Below are 20,748 nucleotides of genomic sequence, written 5' to 3'. Positions count from 1 at the left end.
GTGGTCTTCAGCAGCATAAACTTCTTCTACCTCTAAATTTTGCTCAGACAATTCCCAGAACATTACAGGGTCAAGTACAATAAGTTCCCTATATATGAACCTTCAAGTTGTGAGTTTTCAAAGATGTGAACATTCATTTGCATGCCTAATCATGTAAGTTAGTTCACGTGCAATGATACACGAAGGTTGCAGCAGCCGTTCAGAATGCAATCCAGTGCTACCATGTCATCTATGACGAGAAAAACAGAGAGACTACCTAGACATCACTGGATGACTAGCAAAAAAAGAGGTACTACCCAGACATCACTGGATCGTTTTTTCAAGAGGGTAGATAGAATTGAAGCCAGCAAGAAACCAGAACCTCTGCCATCAACGTCAGGCACGAGTGAAATTGCAGCTCGCCCTCCGTCTCTTATTGTTGACTATCCTTCAGCTCTACCATCTCCCACCTCCTCTCCCTCCTCCAGTCAGTAACTCTTCTTGCCTCTTCATGCCGGCCCCTGTATGCCAGCTGTTGTACTGTACTACTGTACTTTTCAAGGTACTGTACTGTAAAATTTTAAATGTTTTATTTTTTGTGTTTATGTATTATTTGTGCGAAAAGTATTATAAACCTATTACAGTGCAGTACTATGTAGCCGATTGTGTTAGCTGGGTACCTAGGCTAACTCTGTTGGGCTTATGAACAAATTGGACTTAACGAACGCCACCTCGGAACAGAACTTATTTGTATGTAGGGGGCTTACTGTATAAATTCTTCCCTCACCAGGAAACCTCCCTGACCTTTAGCATTCTGGTATCAGACACCTCATGGCTTATATTCTGCCTCATTACTTCTTCAAGGAGGAGGTACAGCCTGTGTGTGTGGGAAGTCCTCCTGACTGTCTAGCCTCCCTCCATCCTGCTGTTGGCTGATTCACTAGTAAGAGTTCCAGCGTGTGTGCGTGCGTGTGCAGTCCCATAGCAATCTAACCTCACTCCTTCATGCTGAAAGGAAGGCAGGCGATGGGTGTCAGGAGCAAACAGACCCTGAAGCTTGGTGGATGCACTTTTAAGAGCTTTTTATTGGCGACAGTGCAGAACCACGAAGGGGAGGGTAGCGGCCCAGTGCCAGCCAGCCCCAGCCCCCCAGGGGTTAGGTGCAAAATACAAAAAGAGAATCACAAATACAGCATGGGGTGGGGGTAGTTGGATATTCAATAAATTGTGGTCTGCAGCGGCAGGCCCTGCTCACAGCTTCACACTCACACCCAGAATCCTCAAAGATACAGATTACAAACATCTATAATCCCACAGGCTTACTCACAAAAATAAAATCTCAGGTCCCCAACGAACCCGGAGTCGGAAGACCGCTGGAGGATCAGGGACAGTCAGATGGAAACGGTCAAGTAAAAACAGGCAGAGAAAAGACAGAGGGGAAGGGACACTCGGGAAAGAGACAGGCAGAGACGGCCAGAAAACAACCAGAGGGGCCGAGACAATCAGAAAAGAGACAGCTAGAGACAGAGGCAGCCCAAGACAGGCCGCCTCGAAGTTTCCAGAAGCAGTGTTTCCAATTCAACGGCATGGCTTTGAGGGCCAACATGACCTAGAACAAGGTTGCGGAAGCTCTCACATACTCACGCGCACACACACACCCACATATAATATATTTATTTATACATAATAGATATAAGTGCCTTTCGGAAATCAGGAAAGGGATAAATAGCGGGGGGGGGGGGGTCTGGGTTCAGGGCGGGAGCTGCGGGACGGGGCAGTGGAATGTTCTCCATGCAGCACGGAGGGCGGCGTGACCCACCCGATATTAAAAAATATCAATTGGCCTCATGATAAAATTCTCATGAGGTGAAACACAGGGAAAGGCGGGGGGAGGGGGGAGGGAGCCGAAACCAAGAATTGGGGCTGGGGCAGGGGGAGGGGAAGCTGGGAGGGCGGGAGCCCAGCCCCTTCGGGTTCAAAGCCTCAGCCTTTAAATCTTCTCCGGAAAAACGTCGGGCCCCCTGGCAATCTCCCCTTGCTCCCTTTCTAGAAAGGATGTGGGGTGCCGAGGGGAGGGAGAAATTGGCGTCCTAGGCTGGGTTAGGGTGACAGGCCTTAAAGGAAAAGGCCAGGGCTTGGTCTGGGGGGAGGGGCGGGGGTCCTGAGGAGAGAGGCCACGCGAATGGGTAAGTGTCAGCCCCTCTCGATTCTGTCACCCCCTTGAGTCAAACTCATTTTGAGGGGAGGAAGGAGGCAGGTGGGGGAGGGGAGACCACGGAACGGCTTTGGGGAGTGGGCGGCACAGTCCCTCCGGAGGGGTTCTGTCCCACCGGGCTCCTCCCCCCGCCCAATCCGGCCAACTCATTTCACAGTATAAAACACTCCCGCGGGACAGGCATCACAGCACCCACTGCTGCCTGAATCAGAGAGGCCCAACAAGGAAGGCCCGGAGGGGAGGCTGACGGGCGGTGGGGGAGGGTAGACTAACACTGGAATCCCAAAAGAGGGCTGGGGGCTGAATGTGCGGGGGATCCTTAGGGTTCAGGAAATTTAAATCAGAGCCAGTCTCGCTGGGAGGGAGCAGCTGGACGGTCAGGGAGGGAGGTTCACATTTCAGACTAAGTCTGGGTCGGGGGGGGGGGGGGGAAGGGGATCATCATAGGGGGGCATCAACTTCCCTTGAAAGGGGGGCTCAATTCAGGGGAGGACCTACCCACATGGAAATGTTAGATAAATAAGCTAAGGTCGTGGTGGGGGGCGAGCAGGGAGAACCAGCCTGGTCACCCCTTGAAGGGTGGGCGTGGGAGACTCTTTGGGGGTCCTGTGGCATTTCCTTGTTGGGCCTCTCTGCAGAGGACTACAGCTCACCCCAAAGCCCACCGCCAGCACCCCTCTCCCTCCAGCCCAAAGGTGGGCGTCACCCCCGCCCCCACTCCCCCATCCCCAGAGGTTGGGTTGAAGCCAGACAGCCGACAGGCAGCCGGGGGGCGGTGTCCATCCCCTCCCCACCCCCTGTCCCCAAAGTCACCAGCTCTCTGGTCTCGCCGGGCCACAGAAACAAGAGGCGGCACAAAACACAAGGAAGTCCTCCTGTCCGACGGCAGTGGCAGCGGAGGGTCAGACAGGAGAGGCAGGGAGGCCACTCGCCCGCTTTGTCTCTTCCCCTCTCTCCTCCTCATCCAAATCTCTCTCTCCCTTGTGTGTTTGTTTGTTTTGTGTCTAAAGAGTTCACAGAGCGAGAAGGGAGGGCGAGTTCAGGGGGTCGGAAGGCTGGTCGCTGCCGCTGGTGCGTTGGGCGCCGGCGAACGCGGAGACCTCCGGGCAGGTGAGGACAAACGAGGAAGTGTACGAAGGGTTAACAACGGGGAAGGGGTCGCCGAGGACTTGAACTTCACTGTGTGTAAAGAGAGAAGCTGTCAGGTTGGGGGGTGCGTCTTGGCTGGTCTGGAAGGGCAGGGGCGGTGGTGGCGGGGGCGGAAGCAGCCAGCTGAAACCATCTTCCTTAGTGGATGCTGACCCCGGCAAATCTCTCACCTCCGCCAGCGGGCCCGGCCCGGGCCCCTCTTCGTAGGGGATCTTGCAGCCCGGTTTGTGGGCCACCAGCACAAACTCCAGACGTTCCTTCTCCTTTTGGAGCTCGGCGATCTCCGACTCCAGCTCCGCCTTTTCTTCCTCCAGTTGGTCTGTCTCCTGAGGCCCGGGCGGCCAGGTCGCAGAGAAGAGCGAGGAAGGAGAAAAAGGCCGTGAGCGACTAGAGAAGGTGAGTCATGGCTGAAGCCATCTCTCCTAGACTGACTGCGGAGGCCCAGGGTTGGAAGGCAGCTCTGGACTGAAAGACCCCCTGAGATGGAGGCCTGGTGTGCTATGGGACTTGGGGCAAGGGTCTTGCTTTCTAGGAGCCTCAGTTTCCCCGTCTGTCCAGTGGATGGTTGGGAAAGGGCCAGGTACACATAGGAAGTCTCTGGTTGCAAGAGGCACTCAGAGGTTTGTTGAGTGAGTGAACGATCGTCATATGTTTCTAAGGCCACCTATTCCCCTCTGTTACTTTTCTCCCTCTGCCTCCCAGGGAAGAGACCAGGTAGCTCAGGGAAGTAAAGAATTTCCCTGATTTAGCAGGGAACCCCCTGCAAGTATAAAGTAGAAAACTCTCAGACTGAGGTAGGGCATGAAAATAGAGGGGCATCGTGGCAGAGGCCACCAGTCCAAGCTCTGAGAACTACGGGTGGCCGGGGCAGGTGGTGGGGGAATTGATATAGAATCAAAGAATTTCGTTTCACAGACTCTCCAGAATGTTAAATCTAGCAGGAACCTGGGAGATTCACTGAGGAGTTGAAGAGATGGAGAAACTGAGGCAAAAATGGGTTATCACTTGCCCAAGACCAAAAAGGGGAAATGACTGGAGCGCCCCTCTATTAAAGTTCGCTCATATGTCCCCTCAGGATGAAGTGAAGGCCAGGCAAGTGGTGTGTGTGGTGGGGGAGATCCGGGGTCATAAACCAGGACAGGAAGCAGCCAGGAGTAGGTGAGAGCCTGCGTGTATGAGCTGGGTGACCCCGTCTGTATCTCGTTCCACATGTGGAACCTCTGGTTCTCAGTCCAGGATAAGGGCACAGGTGGTGGTGGGTAACAGAAGATGGGGAGAGAGCCCCCCTTCAGCATACCCTCACCCCACCCCAGGGACCATCCTCACCGCCTGGAGTCGGTCAGTCAGCTCCCTTCGCCGGTTCCTACACTTTGCTGCTGCCAGTTTGTTTCGTTCTCGGCGAACCCTTCTCTTCTCCTCCTCCTCTGGAGTGAGCTGAGTAGGGGAGATAAGAGATAGTGAGATTTGGGGGACATGTGTTCCTCCCCATCCACCCCAAACCTCCTCTTCTTCAAGAATCCCCAGGAGTCAGAAAAGAACCTTCTAGACCTCACTGACTGTGGGGAGGATGATAGGGTTTCTGCAGCATTGAGGCTACAGATGGTCCCTCACCCCAACAGTGGGAAAGTTCCTGCCTCTCTTGCTTCTTCCCCTGCCCCCACCCCTGCCCCTGCACCCAGAGCAAGCTCTGATGCCCTTTACTCACCGTCTCCTCTCGGGGTCTCCTAGGCCGGGCTCGGGCTGGGCGGGGCCCAGGTCCAGTCCCAGGTCCACTGGTGGTTCCGCTGGTGGAAGGCCCACCACTGCCACTAGCTCCGCCACTGCTGTAGCCACTTATGCCCGGCGTGGAGTAACTGGTTCCTGGCATGTCATAGGGGTCAACGGCTGTGGGCTGGGAGGCCAGTGGCTGCCCCTGGGACTGGGCCATGGAAGAGATGAGGGTAGGTTGCACGAGCCACTGGAGGTCCTGGCTGGTTGTGATCGCGGTGACCGTGGGCACGAAGGAACCGGGCATTTCCCCAAGACCGGCGCACTCCTACAGGGTGACACATACACACACAGGCGTAGACACACAAACAGAGACACCGACACACACACACCCAACACACATACACACACCGACCCTGTGAGTGAGCACAGGGCCAGCGGGTGTGGATGTGTGTGTCACAGGCAAAAAGCCACAACACCCACCCTTCCACTACACCGTGACGCAGTGGTTAATGAGAGGATTTCTGTGCAACTGGCTTCTACCTCCTCCTTCTTCCTCGGGGAAAGGTTGCACGGTTCCAGCGGGTGGTGAATCACACCCCGGGTTGGTGACTCTTAGGTGTGGGGGGTGGGGAGGAGGCTGGACACAGCCGGGTGACAGAACCCCCGGGATGGAGTCACAGCCACACACACAGCCACAACACCCCACCCCCACCCCAGAGGCAAGGGGAGGGAGAGGGAGAGGCCTTAGGCTAAGCCTCCCTCTACACTCACACACATATACACACCCCTCTGAGCGAGGGGATGAGAGACTGGAGGGTCCATGAGACCCCCGTGCAGGGGCGGGGGTCCCAGTTAAAAGGGTGTTGGGGGACGGGCCTAGGAGTTTAGAACAACGTTTCAAGTAATTGTCTCTCCCCAGAGTAAGACTGACAAGCGACAGTTTACGGTGGGCAGACAAGGAGAGAAAGTGAGCAGCCAGGCTCCCTCAGACTGTCGCGGAGGTGGAGTGGTGTAGGTCCCGAGGCCCCAAGCCCAAGCACCGTTCATCTCCCCCACCCCCAAAATGTAATCCTAGAACTGCTCGGAAGGCTTAACTACTCTCCCAGGGGGCGTGGTGAGGGACAGGCTGGCTCGCTGGCCAATCAGCATCCTGGAAACCCAGAGGGGGCGGGGCTCCTGGAGACCACCTGGCTGGTTCCCCTAGGGCTAGCGGTTCTAGTCCTGTCTTCGGACAAACCGGAGACACCCGGCGTCGGGAGCATTAGGAGTGGGAATGTATCTGTGTGTGCCTGGAGAAGTGGGTGACGGTCACTATGTCTCCCAAAGAAATTCCGGCACACAGACACCCTCTGACCCTGAGAGCGGAGGGACAGGATCCCGGCAAGGTCCTTGCGGACTCATTGGATCGCAGAAGATCGCTCCTGTAGCGACAGGAATCCCCTCGCTCTTCCTCTAGAGGCCCGTAAAAGAGACCCTAGTGCCGAAGAACCACGGGTTCCGGGGACGAACTGGGGGAAGGAAACTGCACCCTACAAATAGGAAGGGAAAGTTGATTGGCCAAAGCTTGCGCCGCGGCGGCCAATCGGAACGCCGGGCTGCCCCCTCCCTTAGCAACGTGGCCCCGGCGTTCCAAAATAGAACGCTCCCGGGACGTCAGGGGCGGGGCGGACGAAGGGGGCGCCACGCGCCGTGCGTGCCCCGCGTCAGACGGAGGATTCCAGCGCGTCAGCCGTTACGCACGGGTTCCCCGTTACGTCTCCGCGCAGGAGGCGGAGGCAGCGCCACTGAGGGTTCGAGGCCCGCCTTCCCACTGGGTCGAGGGTGACCCGGCGCCGGAGTAGGCGCTCGGATGGAGGAGGAAAAAGGGAGGAGGCTACTGGAAGCTTCCCCGGGATTTCCCCCACCTGCCTAACGGCGCTAGCTTCAGGTTGGTGACCTGAGTGGGGGGCAGTCCCCGAGCCGGCTAAAAGTTCTCAGCCCTGCTACCTCATACACGTTGCACTGAACGGCGTACTCACCCCACCCCCAAAGCTCACCCCTCTGTGCTCCCTCCCTGCGTTCCACGCACACAACCAATTGCAAGCACGTCCGGACTCTGCAGTTTGCAGAGTGCGCCGTGAGCCTATCCCCTCTCAGATCCTGGATTTTGACGCGTCTTTATTTGGGGTGGGGGGACTGCTCGCTCCACCCTTGACTTTAAAAAAATTATAAACCACAAAGCATCACCCCAACCCTCTAGAACTTACCTGGGAGGCGGCGGCGGTGGGTGGACTGCCGAAGGAGTCCACCGAAGACAGATATTGAGACTCGGCGGAGGGTGAGGAGCTGCACCGGGAGCCGGAGTCGTAGTCTCCGGGGAAAGCTTGAAACATTTCCCTGGGCACAGGGGGGCCCCTGTGACCACGCTGAGGTCGCCGGGAAGCCAAGGCTATGGCCGGGTGGGGGAAAGAAAGGTGAGAGTCCGGGGAAACTCGGGATGGGGGCAGCGTCCCGCTCCAACAAAGGCAAAGTTTCTGTGTAATTCTTTTGCGGTGCCCAGGCCCCCACAAGATGCCGCTGTGCCTCCTGAAAGTCCAGGCTCCGTAGGACCCGGGGGCGAGGGGGGATCGCTCCCCCAGAGGCGGAAAGCTCTGTCCTGCTGTACAGAATCTGCTTCGGGTGCGGTCCCCTCCACGCGTCCGGCGGGTCCCACGGGGGGAGGGGAGTAATAAGGAAGACGAAAAAAAGTAAGTCGATCCTCCAAAATAAAATGTAGAATTATCCAGAAGAATCCTTCCAAAAACTTTCCGGAAAAATAATAAACTGAATTTCACAGCCCCCAAGACGAAGAACCACTACAATCAAGTCCCAGCTCCGCGTATCCCAGCCTTGGCCGTAGCTCTGAGTCTTATGAATGAAGCCCAGAGCCGCTGTATTTATATGCCCGGGGCCCGGCCCCCCTGCTTACGTCACCCTTCCCGCGCTCCGCGAACTTCTCAATATCTCCGGCCCTGGTGAACCCAGCCACGCACCGTCCGGCAACAGGCCTGCCCTAGCCTCGATCTGATCACCTGCATCACCCTCGCGGCCCTGAGGGTCTCGGGGGCTGCGTTCTGAAGCACTCGGCGGGAGGGGATCCCGGCCTGGTCTCCCCGGAGTTCCTGTGACGCAATTAGCCATATAAGGAGCTTGGCCGGCGCCGCTGAGTGTTTGTTTGGTATCCTAGCAATTACGTCAGAGGGAATCCCTCGCTCGCTCGTGCGCTCGCCCCGCGCGCCTGCGGAACCCGCCCGCGCCTGCGCAGTGCAGCGCCGCCCCGGGGGCTGATATTAATAGGCTATTAGACTGACCCAGCGGAGGATCCCCGCAGGGAAGACCCCAGATGGGGGTGCCCCTCACCTCTGGCCGCCCCTCCCATTTCCCCTGGTGGTGCAGCGCTCTCTCTCAAGAATAAGGTCAATCTCCAAAAGCAGCTCTGGCTCTGTGGTGTAGTCGCATAGGCGGGGAAACTGAGTCCCGAACCGGGTGGGAGGGGCTGTGATGCTCCAGGTGAAAGTGGAAGTGGGGGTGGAGTCCCGAGGCTCATACCAGCTTCTGCCCTGACTGGCTGTGCGACCTTGAAAAATGTCTTTTCTCTCTGAGCTTCGGCTTCACTTTTCCCGGATGGACAAAGGATGTGTGTCTTGGACCCCGCTGCCCCCAGAGATCCGGCGGCGTTTGGGAGGTACGCGGGTTTGGTGGGGATGGGGAATAAAACAGGGTGAAGTGTCCCTCCTGCTGATGGTGTTGTTAACCTCTCCTTTCTACTTTATCATTCTATCCGTAGTCAGAAATAATGTATGTGTGTGGGGGCATAATTAATAATAATAGTAATAATAATGATGATGATGAAATAGTAATAATAAATGCCATGTATTTAGCACTTACCAAATACCGGCTCTTGTACTAAGCCTTTCAATACAAGATTTACAATCGTTAAAACAGCTTTGGAAGGTTAAGGGAGGAAAAATCTTCATTTTATAGAAGAGGAAAATGATAGAGAGTTTGTGACTTGCCCAAGATCCCATCTCATCCCATCCCATCAAGAAATTCAAACCCAGGATTCCTATTCTCTTCCTGACTTCTGAGAGCTGCCTGGTTCAGTGAAACTCCCTGAAAAACCTGGGTGTTGGGATTGTTTAATGACAGTTCCATTGGTGGGGAGTTATAAGCTTTGCAGACCTATCCTGTCTGCTCACAGCGTACACTGTTGTAACCCAGGCTCAGAGGGGAAAGCTGCTTACCTAGCCACCCAGTTAGGAAATGTAGTTCAAGAGTCTAATTAGGGTATTTCAAACACCACGGCCTCCAACTCTTGGGCATCCACTGGTAAGGATCTCACTAGCTGCTTCAGAAACCTGACTTCCTGGCCCTTGCCTCCCAGTGCAGAGCCTGGCCCAGCCAGGGCACAGAGGGTGAAGCACTTTAAAATTGTTGAATCCCACAGGCCCAGAGAGGGGGACGGCCTGGCTCATGGTCACACAGCAGGTATGAAGCCAAGCTGGAGGGGTTGGGTGGTTCCTAATTCCCAGGAGAGTCTTGATTCTCTGTCCCAATAGTGGGGAAGGGGTAGGGAGACCTGGAAGGCTGAGGGGACAGGGGGACAATACAGGGAGACTGAGGTTTCCAGACAAAAGCCCAGCCTCAAACACCTCTTCCCCCACGCCCCCTCTGTCTGCAACCAGTCTGGGAGGAGGGATAGGGACTAGGAGATGACACGGCAACCACCAGCAGGCAGTGACTCGGCCCCAGCATCAGACAGGGAGTGACCCCTCATTCCTGTCCTGTCCAAGCCCCTCATCTCCTCTCCCACGGAATAAAGGAGACACACAAATACCTACCCTAGCTGCCCAAAGACCTTCACACCCCGCCCCAGGTGGCCCATACATCCACACATATTCTCACAGGGGCACACAGGCATTCAGACATCCACCCACAAGCAGCAACACACACCGCCACACAGAGAAACAGCTTCACGCGCACACACACCTGCAGATAGAAACACACACCTTCACACGGTTACCAACACACATGACACACACATCCTCACTATAGATGCACGTGGTGTTCCTCACACACAATAACAAGAGTAATTCTTCTGAGCACTCATATTAACTTATTTAATTCTCACAACACTCCTATGAGGTAGGAACTATCATGTTACAGGCAAGGAAATGGAGGCCCAGAGAGGTGAAGTCACTTGCCTAGAGTCACACAGCAAATTAGTGGCAGAGCTGGGATAAGAATGTAGCCTGCAGGGCTTCAGAGCCTTTGCTTTTAATTATTATTAAATGAGTTATATATGTCGATATATCCACATGCAGATGGTCACACTCATGCAGACATTGGACATTCAACCCCCGACAGGCAGACCCAGAATCTAGGTGGCCTGGGCTTACATTCTGGCCCCACCACTTAGTAGTTGGGTGAACTTGAGCTAGTGATGTCTGGAGCCTCAGTTTCCTCACTGGGGAAAGGAGGGCAGGAATAGTGCCCAGCTCATGGGGCTGGTGAGGGGATTATGTGAAATGAATATCAGTAAAGCTTCGGGAACATGCCTGGCACATTGTAGGCACTTGTTTTGTTTTGTTTTTTAATTTTAAAAAAAGTTATTTATTTTGTTTTTGGCTGCATTGGGTCTTCGTTGCTGCGCGCGGGCTTTCTCTAGTTGCGGCAAGCGGGGGCTACTCTTCCTTGCATTGCGCAGGCTTCTCATTGTGGTGGCTTCTCTTGTTGCAGAGCACGGGCTCTAAGCGCGCCGGCTTCAGTAGTTGTGGCTTAAGGGCTTTGTTGCTCTGCCGCATGTGGGATCTTCTGGGAGGAGGGCTCAAACCTGTGTCCCCTGCATTGGCAGGCGGATTCTTAACCACTGCGCCACCAGGGAAGGCCTTATTTTGTTTTTGAAACAAAGCTATGCAGACCTTTGCAGACCCTCATAGAACCGTGACCTTTGCAGACTCTCATAGAGACGTGACCAGAAGCAGAGACACACAAGATCCCATTATAGCTTTCATGGGTCCAGGCACTTTTGCCTTTGTGGGCCTCTTGCTCCATAAAGACATCTTTAAAATTATTTATCATGACTACATTGGTATAAAGACAAATATTAAGTATTAAAACATTTCATTTGACCTAGAAGTTTAGTTCTTCCTTGATTTTAAAAGAAATTAAACACTTTCATGGGCCTCTAAAATTATCATGGGCCCTAGGGCCTAAGGTAAAAATTGGCCCTGGAGACACACACACACACACACACACACACACACACACACACTCACTCACACTCTCACACACACAGAGTCTTACTCAAACATACACATGGACGTGAACACCTTGCCCCCAGAGCATGGCATGGGCAAGGCAAGTCTCTTGCCATGAGGCTGAATCCCAGGGAACTTCCAGGAGGAGGAGGACTTGAGTGTAGGGGAGAGGGCAGGACCCCTGCTCTGGCTCCCGAGGGCTTGGATCTGTGTGTGTGGGAGCAGGCAGAGCCCTCAGCCTTCTGCCCCTGTTGGGGGTGGGGTGGCAGTGCCAGCTCTGTTTGCTCACAGCATCCTGTAAATAGCCCTGGGGACCCAACTCTGCCAAAGGGAGCCCTCAGCACATTCTTCCATTCTTCTTTTGGCAAAACCCTTGCTACTCTATTCCTCAGTTTCCCCATCCATAAAGCAAGAAGGTTGGATGACCATGGGCTCTGAAAGTCCTTTCCAGTTCTGAAATTTCATAATAAAAATGAGGAGGAAGATACGGAAAGTAAACACTTAGCTCTGTTCACATGCATTATCTCGGTTAATCCTCATAGCACATCAGCCCCATAAGTAAGTTATTGTCCCCATTGTACAGAGAAGCAAACCGAGGCACAGGGAGGTTAAACCTGAGAACAGTGCTTCTCAGCTGTTATGTGAAATCAAGTAAGCTGGGGAATCTGGTTACAACTCACATCTGGTATAGTCTTTTGTGTTTCCATGCAGCCCCTGGGTGATGCCAAGGCTCTGGCTCCAAAAGAAATGTCTGTGAGAATTTCTGAAGCACGAGAGGAGTGGGGTGTGCATGTTTGGGTGTGTGTCCTGCTGTGACCTCCGTGAGGGTAGAGCCCAGGTGGTTAGTAACTGCTGGCTTCTCCATGTCCAGCATTGAGTAGTGAGTGTTACTGGCTGGCTGGGCCCACTCCCCACTGAGCAATCCTGGTTGCCTCCTGGAGAGGGTGTCTGTGGTGTTTCAAGGAAGCAGAGTGGTCCAGATTGGAAACTCTTAGCTTGACCCTCCCAATACCCCTGCATCCTGCATTCAAACTCCTCACTCACCACAGCCCACAAGGTCCGGCATGACCTGGCCTAGGCCGACCGCTGCAGCCTTACCTCCCCCTCCTCTTTGCCATGTTCTACATGCCGTGGTCTCTCTCCCTAGTCTTCAGGGACTTTGTATGTGCTCTTCCCTCTGCCTGGAGCATGCCCCTTTTTCCTCCCTCTAGCTCATACTCTCTTCCTCCAGTTCTCAGCTCCTGTATCCCCTCCTCCAGGAAGCCCTCCCTGGGTCAGTACCCCTCCCCCTGAGAGCCCCCCTCTCCTCTCTGCCTCTCTGGGTTCATTACTGTCTGGGGACAGTCTGGTCTTCTTCACTGGTCTGTATTATTATTCAGGCCCGGGCCAAGGCTGTCCAGGTCACGGCCAAGTCCCCAGCACCGTGCCACGCACTCAGCAGGTGCTCAGTAAATATTTGTTGATTAAATGAATCTTCACCACCCACTCATTTATTCATCCATAAACTCTGACAGACTGCCTTGGACGGAAACATATCTGTCTTGCTCAGATCTGCATAAATGCCTACAGGACAAGGCACACAGATACACAGCATCACACACTCAGATCCCATTATCGTGTACACTCTTTCCCATGTATGCTCACAATTACACACACGCATAGTTTCACATGTGCGGGCATGCAGACACAGCTAAGTAGAGGCCACCCTCAGATGCTGGCTTGTCTCAGGCCCTGGTCCAGGTGCGCTGTGGACCAACCTCTCTCTTGTAGGGGCCAACCTCTCACCCACCCCAACCCAGACCCTCACAGTGTGGTGGTGTATCACTGACTATAACCACTCCAGGCATTGGGTGGCAGGAGTGCTCAGGGAGGCCTGAGCAAACCATGAGGACTTCCTGGTGGAGGTGTTTGGACTACTGTCAAGTCCTGAAAAGATTCAGATAAGGAGGGAGTCCCGGAAAGTCCCTCTCTCCCTACTGTAGACATGTAAGAACAAAGAAGAGGAAGCAGGAGACTGTGGGAAGCTAAAAGGAAGGACTGGACCAAGGTGGTGCGGATAACGGTTTTGGAGACCTTTCCAGCTGCACTCTGAGTGAAAATAATATGAGTAGAATTAATAATATAGCTGGCAGTCACTTAAGAAAACTAAACAGGTGCCAGGTGCTACATACAGATCCACTGTATTTTCTTGTTTAACTCTTCCAATACCATTATAAGGAGGGCACTAGCTGTGTGACAGCAGGCAAGTAACTTAAGTTCTCTGGACCTCAATTTCCTCATCTGTAAAGCAGGGTTAATAATAGTACCTCCCTCCCAGCATTTTGAGGAGTAAATGAGGTTGTATGTAAAAATGCCTAGAACAGTGCCTGGCAGAAAGTATATTCCCTGTAAGTATAAGCTACAATGGCAATTATTATTATCCCCACTCAACAGATGAGTAAACTGAGGCCAGGAGCCCTTAGGGAACTTGCCTGACCTGTGGATTTCTGCGGAGTGAGGGCCGGTTACAACCCAGGTGGTGAGGCTTCACAGTTGTGGGTGGACGGAGGCAGGGCCTCCCCGCTCTGGGGTGTTTGCATGCGTGAGCGCACGTATGGTGATTCCATTGTTCTCTGCGCAAACACCCAGACCCCATCCCACCCCCAGCAGGTCAACCAGCTGCTGGCCACAACCCACAGCCTCCCAGTCATACCCGAGCGGGCTTCCTCTTCACGGCCCAGGGGCCTCCCCACCGGCTCTCCCCCGCCTCCCCTTCCTGCACCTTGAGGACGCCTGCGGCTGGACTGGGTGGTCTCAGGCTGGAGCTGCCCCGTCCCTGACTCAGGCCCCACGCCCCCTCACTGACCCGAATGCGGCCTGCCCGGCCCCCGCAGCCAGACGGACACGGGGGGGGGTGTCATGGGGGGGTTCACAGCGGGCCACGTGCCCGCGCCGCCCCGGGTGGCTGAATTCCACCTGTGATTCAGTCGGCTTGTCTGGGCCACTGGGGGGTGCCCTGGCCGGTGATGTCAGCGGCCAGGTATGCGGCCGGGGTTTCTCCGAGGTGACTCAGGCGCCTGAGCTACCCTCTCCCTCCTGCAGACACTCTGGGCAGCTCTCCAGGGCCGGCAGCCAGCAGCCTGACCCTCCCTTCCCGGCCTCCTCCACGCCCTCCACACCCTCCACACCCGTGAGCTGTGGGAACAGCGGGCTTGGGGACAGGCACCAGGCAGATCTCAGAGACTAGGGGCCCACCTGGTGGCAGCCCACCAGGACCTCCCCTGGAGACCAGAACTCACAGGTTATTGTAGGATGAAATTCATTCATTCATTTATTCATTCAATCAGCCATTCAAACACATGTTCTCAGCACCTCCCCTGTGTCAGGCTCTCTAGGCAACAGAGACAGAGCTGAGAACAAGACAGAAATTCCTCACAAAGGCCCATCAGAGCCTGAACACTGTACAACATTATTATTGCTATCGTTACCCCCTCCCGAAATTCCACCAGCCTGCAAGACGCAGGCTGGTTTCTGTTCCTCCAGGCAGCTCTCCAAACAGTTCCAGTTACTTTTAATCCTTAGCCCCCAAACCGTCCCTTGAGGGAAGTCCTTTCAGGATTCTGACCTTCAGCCAGCCTGCTGCAGCCTTTTCTTCCCTCATGGACTTTACTCATTCCCAGTCCCATTGAATGATTTGAACCTCTACTTTCCCCATCCCCAAACTCTGCCCCTCCACTGCCTTCCCCAGAACCTGAGCTTCACAGTGATGATCATGATTGGCCTTGCAGACACTGAGCGCTCCCTAGGTCCTTACACCAGGGTCAAGACTTAGAGACACAGCTTCATTTGGTCACAGCCACCCCTGGAGGAGGCCTGTTGCCATTTTGTAGGAAGGAAACTGACACACAGAGGTATTTTGGTACCCACTAGCTCAGAACCACGCCTGAGTCTGTAGCTCGGATTCTGGACACATGCATACAGGGGCACACAGAGAGGAAGTAGTAATACTGCTGACAGTCAAGTGTGGTATTTTGTAAACATTTATTCTGTGCCGAGCACTTTCCAAATGTTCTCTACATGAACTCATTTACTCCCCACAGCAGTCCCATGAGTGAGTACAATTATTCCCATTTTACAGATGAGAAACCTGAGGTACACAGAGGTCCTAATGCTAATACAGTTCAAGTCCACAAATATTGACTGAAGCTCTGCTATATTTCACAGTGTGGTGGGTGCTGAAAATTAGAGCTACACAGCCAGATGCAGCTACAAAGCTGGAAGGCACACAGAGGAGACTGCCACCCAGAAGCACAGAACCATTCACACAGTTACACAAATGTGTGCACTTGACATGGACACACGCGAGTCACTGATTCATTTGCTCAACAAATAATTACTGAGCACCTACTGTGTGCAGGGCAGTGCTGAGGACCCAGTGGTGACCACAACAGCCCTGGGCCCTGCCCTCGTGGGGCACGCAGCCCAGTTGGGGAGACAGTAAACAAACAAATATATAATGAAAAATTGTGATAAACACTGTGGAAAGAACTGTGAGAGACAACTGGCTGACAAACAGTTACCTGCATAGTTACACACAGATGACCGTACATTGAGATCCAGAACTACACACATACACAGCCAGAAATGCAAGCTAGAGGCAAAACCGTACACATCCATAGGTACCTACACACACATTGTTTCATGTATGACCACACAAAAAGACTCTCACAAGTACACACACGTGAACACATACATGAACATAAGTCAGCAGGGCTCAAATACCCATACATCCAGATACACAAATGCAAACTGGGGAAACCACTCACTCAGTCCAGCAGTTGCTCTCACACACGAAGGAAGCCTTCCTGAGCATGCTCTCACACAGGAAATCCCAGGTAGACACATTGTCACCGACAGAATCACTCACCAACAGTCACAGCCATTCACAGTCACACACCCAATTTCTTCTCTCTCCTTGGACATTCGCCCCAGCCCTGGTCACATGAAGCTACTGAATGGGGGGTGTCGGGGGTGTGTGTTGGGGATGAGCTATTAAAGCCTTCCAGCTGTGGACAGCTTCCTGGACACAGGATGGAAGGACCTCGGGCTGCTTGTCTGATGAAAGAGCCTCCAGAAAGACACGCAAGAAAAGAAAACCCGAGGGGAGCGGGGAAAGGAACGGGAGGGAGCTCTCGCGCTGTGGCTCTGAGTATGTATGGGCGCGCACAGGTTGTTCACTGTGCCTGTCTCCACTGGTTGGGACCCCAAACGGAACAGTGCACCCAGAAACCCAGGAGTCGGAGGCAAAAGCAGCAGGCCAGAGAAGAGTGCTTGGATCTATTTCAGTTGTTATTGTTTGGGGGAATATGAGACAGCCACGGCGCAGGAGATGCTGGACAGACAGACATGCCTGGGACGAGGGGGCGCAGACGGACAGATACCCAGCGGAGGCGGTCCCAGGTCAGACAGGAGGAGCTGGTGACAAGCAGACGGCGGCTGTCTAAAGGGAAACCGGCAATTTGGGGACCTGGTTCTCCCCCGCTCCCATCACCGCAGCGCCCCCCCACCCCCCACCACCAGGCTCCCGGCCGGCCAGTCTGTCCGCCCTGGCTGGTCCTGGTTGCGCCCTGTGCGGCCGCGCGGCCAGGCCCGGGACAAACAGCCTTCACGTTGCTAAGCGACGGCGTTCCACAGCCCGTCGCGTCACCGCGTCGGCGCGGGCGGGGGGAGGGGGGTGTGCGGAGACAGTGGCCGTGTCGTTTGTTGACGTTGCCTGGCAACCGCCGTGGCGCTGCCGGGCAACGCCGGCCGACTGTTCCTTCTCTTAAAGGGCCAGGAACACTTTACTGGCTCCAGCTCGGACCGCGTCGCGGGACTGAGGCGCTGCTGGGAGAGGAGAGGGTTGCTCCCCAGGTGTCGGGGAGGTTTAGGGGATTGGAGACCGGGTTACGCCCTCTTGGAGTAGAGGAAGAATACGAGGCAGGAGCTGTTGATATTTGGACTAAAGTTTTTGAGATGTTAGTGTAAGATGTTAGGTTGATTGCACATGTGCATAGGCGCACTTGTGGGCACGCACGTCCACGGGGCAGTAGGTGGCAGAAATAAACGGAGAGAGAGCCCTGGGTTCAAATACCCACTCTGTGACCTTGACCTGTAACTTCCTTTTTCTGAGCCTCTTTCCTTCCTGAATTGGGAGTGAAAACATCACCCGCCTCCAGAATTGTGAGTGTATGAAATCCTGTTAAGCACTTAGTACATAGTAAGTGCTCCGTACATAACAAGTATAATTATGTTATTTAACAACTGGGTTCTGTCCCTTCTTCACTGGGATTTGGAATAAATGATATGGTGTTTGTAAAGTACTTATTGCAGCACAGCGTGCTTAATACACGGGAGCTGTCATATTATCACTGATATTTTTATTATTTCCTCCAGTCTGTAAAGGAGCGCATCACAGGGCATTGGCAGTCATTGCCTTTCTTGGTGTCTTGGCGTGCAAAGGCAATGGAATCAGGCAGATGAGGTTGGAATTCTTGTCCTACTGGACCCTGGCTGTGTGACCCCAGAGCAAGTGCCTTGCCCTCTCTGACCCTCTACGTCCTCCTCAGTGAAACCTATGATCTCTCACTTCTCACAGAGTCACTTCCAGGTAACAGTCCTGGGTGAGGGGTCCCCTCTCATTGGGCGTGTCAGGTCACTGCCCCACGTCTGCAGCATGACTCATGGGGCTATGTTATGTAAAGCTCCTAGATTCTGCACAGAGGGCAGGTTATATAAACGTGTTTAACGTGCATCCTACATGTAGGGCCTAGGGAGGGAACCTGGCTTGGTAAGCCTGCAATTGTCAAACTACGGCACTGGTGGCTTCTAGGAAGTAGAGCCTATAAAATGTGGGCCACATGTATACTGTTGAAAACGTGCCCCTCTTGGGGTCTCTCTATCCCCCGAAATGACTGTCTGTCTCTCAGTCTCTGTCTCTTAATATGCCTCCAATTTCTCTCTGCATCTTTCTGACCCCTGTCTCTCTGTCTCTGTGGCACCATCTCTGTGCATTTCTGTCACTCTGTGTCTCTGTTCCCCTGAGTCCCTTTCTGGATTTCTGCCCCCCTCCCACTTCCCTTTCTCTGAGCCTTTATCCATTTCTGGGTCTGCCTCTGTGTCTTTGTGATTCTCTTTTATTATTTAATTTAACTCCCAAACTTGTTCCCATCGATTCTGGACAGCTCCAAGCCCCTCACAGCTGAGTGCTGTGGGGTGCTGGGATGGCTCCTCTGCTCTCTGGACCTCTGCTCTTCCTTTTGTGCAAAATTAGATGGAGTAGCTAGTGCAAGTCCCCATCACCTGGGGAGCTTGATAAAAGTGGATTGCCCCAGTCCCACACCCAAAAGCTGTGGGTCGGAATCTCAGAGAAAGAAGTGGCAGGGATTATGACGTGTGAGATCCTGCCTGAGTAATTCTGAGCAGCTGACCTGAGGCCTCCACACATGTGTCCCAATGCCAGTTTTTTTTAAATGTTTTTTTTAATTGAAGTATAGTTGATTTACAAGGTTGTGTTAGTTTCAGGTGTACAGCAAAGTGATTCAGTTTATATATATATATATTTTTCAGATTCTTTTCTCTTATAGATTATCACAAAATATTGAGTATAGTTTTCTCTGCTATACAGTAGGTCCTTGTTGGCTGATGCCAGGTTCTGATGTCACATAATAGGTGAGGTTCTGTGGAGACACGTGGCCAGGGAGAAGAGTGATTTCCCCTGCAGGTAGAGGGTCCTGAGTGTGAGGAGTCAGAGAGACAGATCTGGGGGTCAGGGTGGGGACAGAGAGAGACAAAGATAGCAAGACAGAAAGAGAGAGAGAGAGAGAGAGAGAGAGAGAGAGAGGGAGAGAGAGAGAGAGAGAGAGAGAGAGAAAGAGACCGAGAGATATGGAAACACAAAGAGATAAAGCCAGAAATTGCGTTTGCTGCACATCACCTGAAAAGGTACCTCCACGGGGGAGGGCCACGTACCTATCTGCCTGTGAGTGTGTGACTGTATTAAACAGGTCACTGCAGGCAGCACTGGGGTGTGCCTGGGTCCAGTGCTGGGACTGAGTGCGGGAAGCGGATGCTGGGCTGGGAGGTTCTGGGTGTACCCTCTCTACATGTACATGCCTGCCTTTAAGCAAGTGTTCCGGGCCAGCATGGGTGACTACCTGACAACCGGAACACCAGTCAGGCAGCATTCTCCATCAGGCCACCACTTTCTACACCCACTGGGTGTGGTTGATGAGGATATAGCTCCAGGGGTCCTGGGGCCCACATGGATAAGTTTAGGTATAGTTCCAGACTCTGAGGGTGTTTTGGATTTGGGAATAGCCAACCTAATAGAGGGGTACCATCTTTGGAGCCAGACTGAGCTGAGTCCTTGGGCAAGTTGAGTGACCTCCTGGGGCCTCAGTTTCTGCATCTGTAAAATGGGGATGATAAGGACTTCTATGAAGATTTTGTGAGCACCCCCTAACATCATGGTAACTAATGCCATCTACTGCGGGCTTGCCATGAATGTGCCTGTCAGCAAATTCTACAGCTCTATGTTCAAACACCTCCAGAATCTGATCCCTGCTGCACCTTCCAAGTCACCATCACCTCTTGCCTGGACGATTGCCTGGGGATCCTCACTGGTCTCCCTGCCTCCACTCTGGCCTCCCAAAGTCTATTCCCCACATACAGCCAGAGGGATGCTATTTAAATCAAAATCAGTCCATGTCCCTCTTTTGCTCAAAACCTTCCCATGGCTCCTAACTCACTCAGAATAAAAACCAAAGCGCTCACCATGGCCCACAGGCCCCGTGTCTCTGCCACTCCCTCTCTCCTTGCTTTCTCTGCTCCAACCACATGGGCCTCCGGCTGTTAAACCAACACACCAGGCATGTTCCCACCTTAAGGCCTTTGCACCCGCTTCTCCCTCTGACGGGCATGCTCTTGGCCGGGATATCTGCAGGCTCCTCTCTCACCAACTTCCAGGCTTTGCTCAAGCATCACCTTCTCAGGTCGGCCTTCTCTGACCACCCTATTTAAAACGGCTGCCCCAACCCTCCCTCCCTCTCCACCTCCCCGGCAATGACCACTTTCCAGCGTGTTACATAATGTGCTAATTTGTGCTTCTATATCGTCCATCACCTCCTTCCCCACTCCCGAAGTGGAAGCTCCCACGAAGACAGGGATCTTTGTTTTGCTCTCTGTTGAATTCCCAGCACTTACCACAGTGCAGGGCACATAATGGGTGCTCGATAAATATCTGTTGAACGAATGAATGACGGATGGGATGTGCCAGGAGTGTGCCACGAGCTCCAGGTCGGTGAATTCACTGAATCCTTACGACAGCCCTATTGTCACGACAGCCCTCTGTGCTGGGCGCTACCCATTTTACAAATACGGAAACTGAGGGTCAGAGAG

At 53.6% G+C, this 20,748-nt stretch overlaps 1 protein-coding gene across 3 annotated transcripts; it reads right to left on the bottom strand.

Annotated features, from left to right (window-relative positions):
• Positions 1-3,072: 3,072 nt before the first annotated feature.
• FOSB (FosB proto-oncogene, AP-1 transcription factor subunit) lies at positions 3,073-8,048 on the bottom strand. 3 transcript variants are annotated; one of them, XM_079908138.1, is made up of 5 exons: positions 7,300-8,048; positions 5,049-5,378; positions 4,670-4,777; positions 3,514-3,669; positions 3,237-3,373 (listed from the first exon to the last, which is right to left on the bottom strand). In XM_079908138.1, exons 1-5 carry the CDS (start codon positions 7,423-7,425, stop codon positions 3,371-3,373), a joined length of 723 nt encoding a protein of 240 aa, XP_079764264.1. In that variant the 5' UTR covers positions 7,426-8,048; the 3' UTR covers positions 3,237-3,370. The 3 variants fall into 3 exon arrangements, with proteins under 3 accessions (XP_079764262.1, XP_079764263.1, XP_079764264.1); XM_079908136.1 differs by having other exon boundaries at positions 3,073-3,669; XM_079908137.1 differs by lacking the exon at positions 4,670-4,777 and having other exon boundaries at positions 3,073-3,669.
• Between the last annotated feature and the right edge of the window lie 12,700 nt (positions 8,049-20,748).

Source organism: Stenella coeruleoalba (genome assembly GCF_951394435.1).
Source record: "Stenella coeruleoalba genome assembly, chromosome: 20".
In the NCBI taxonomy this organism is placed as follows: Eukaryota; Metazoa; Chordata; class Mammalia; order Artiodactyla; family Delphinidae; genus Stenella; species Stenella coeruleoalba.
The sequence above is the reverse complement of the archived record's forward strand: the minus strand, read 5'-3'. Positions and strand labels throughout refer to the sequence as shown.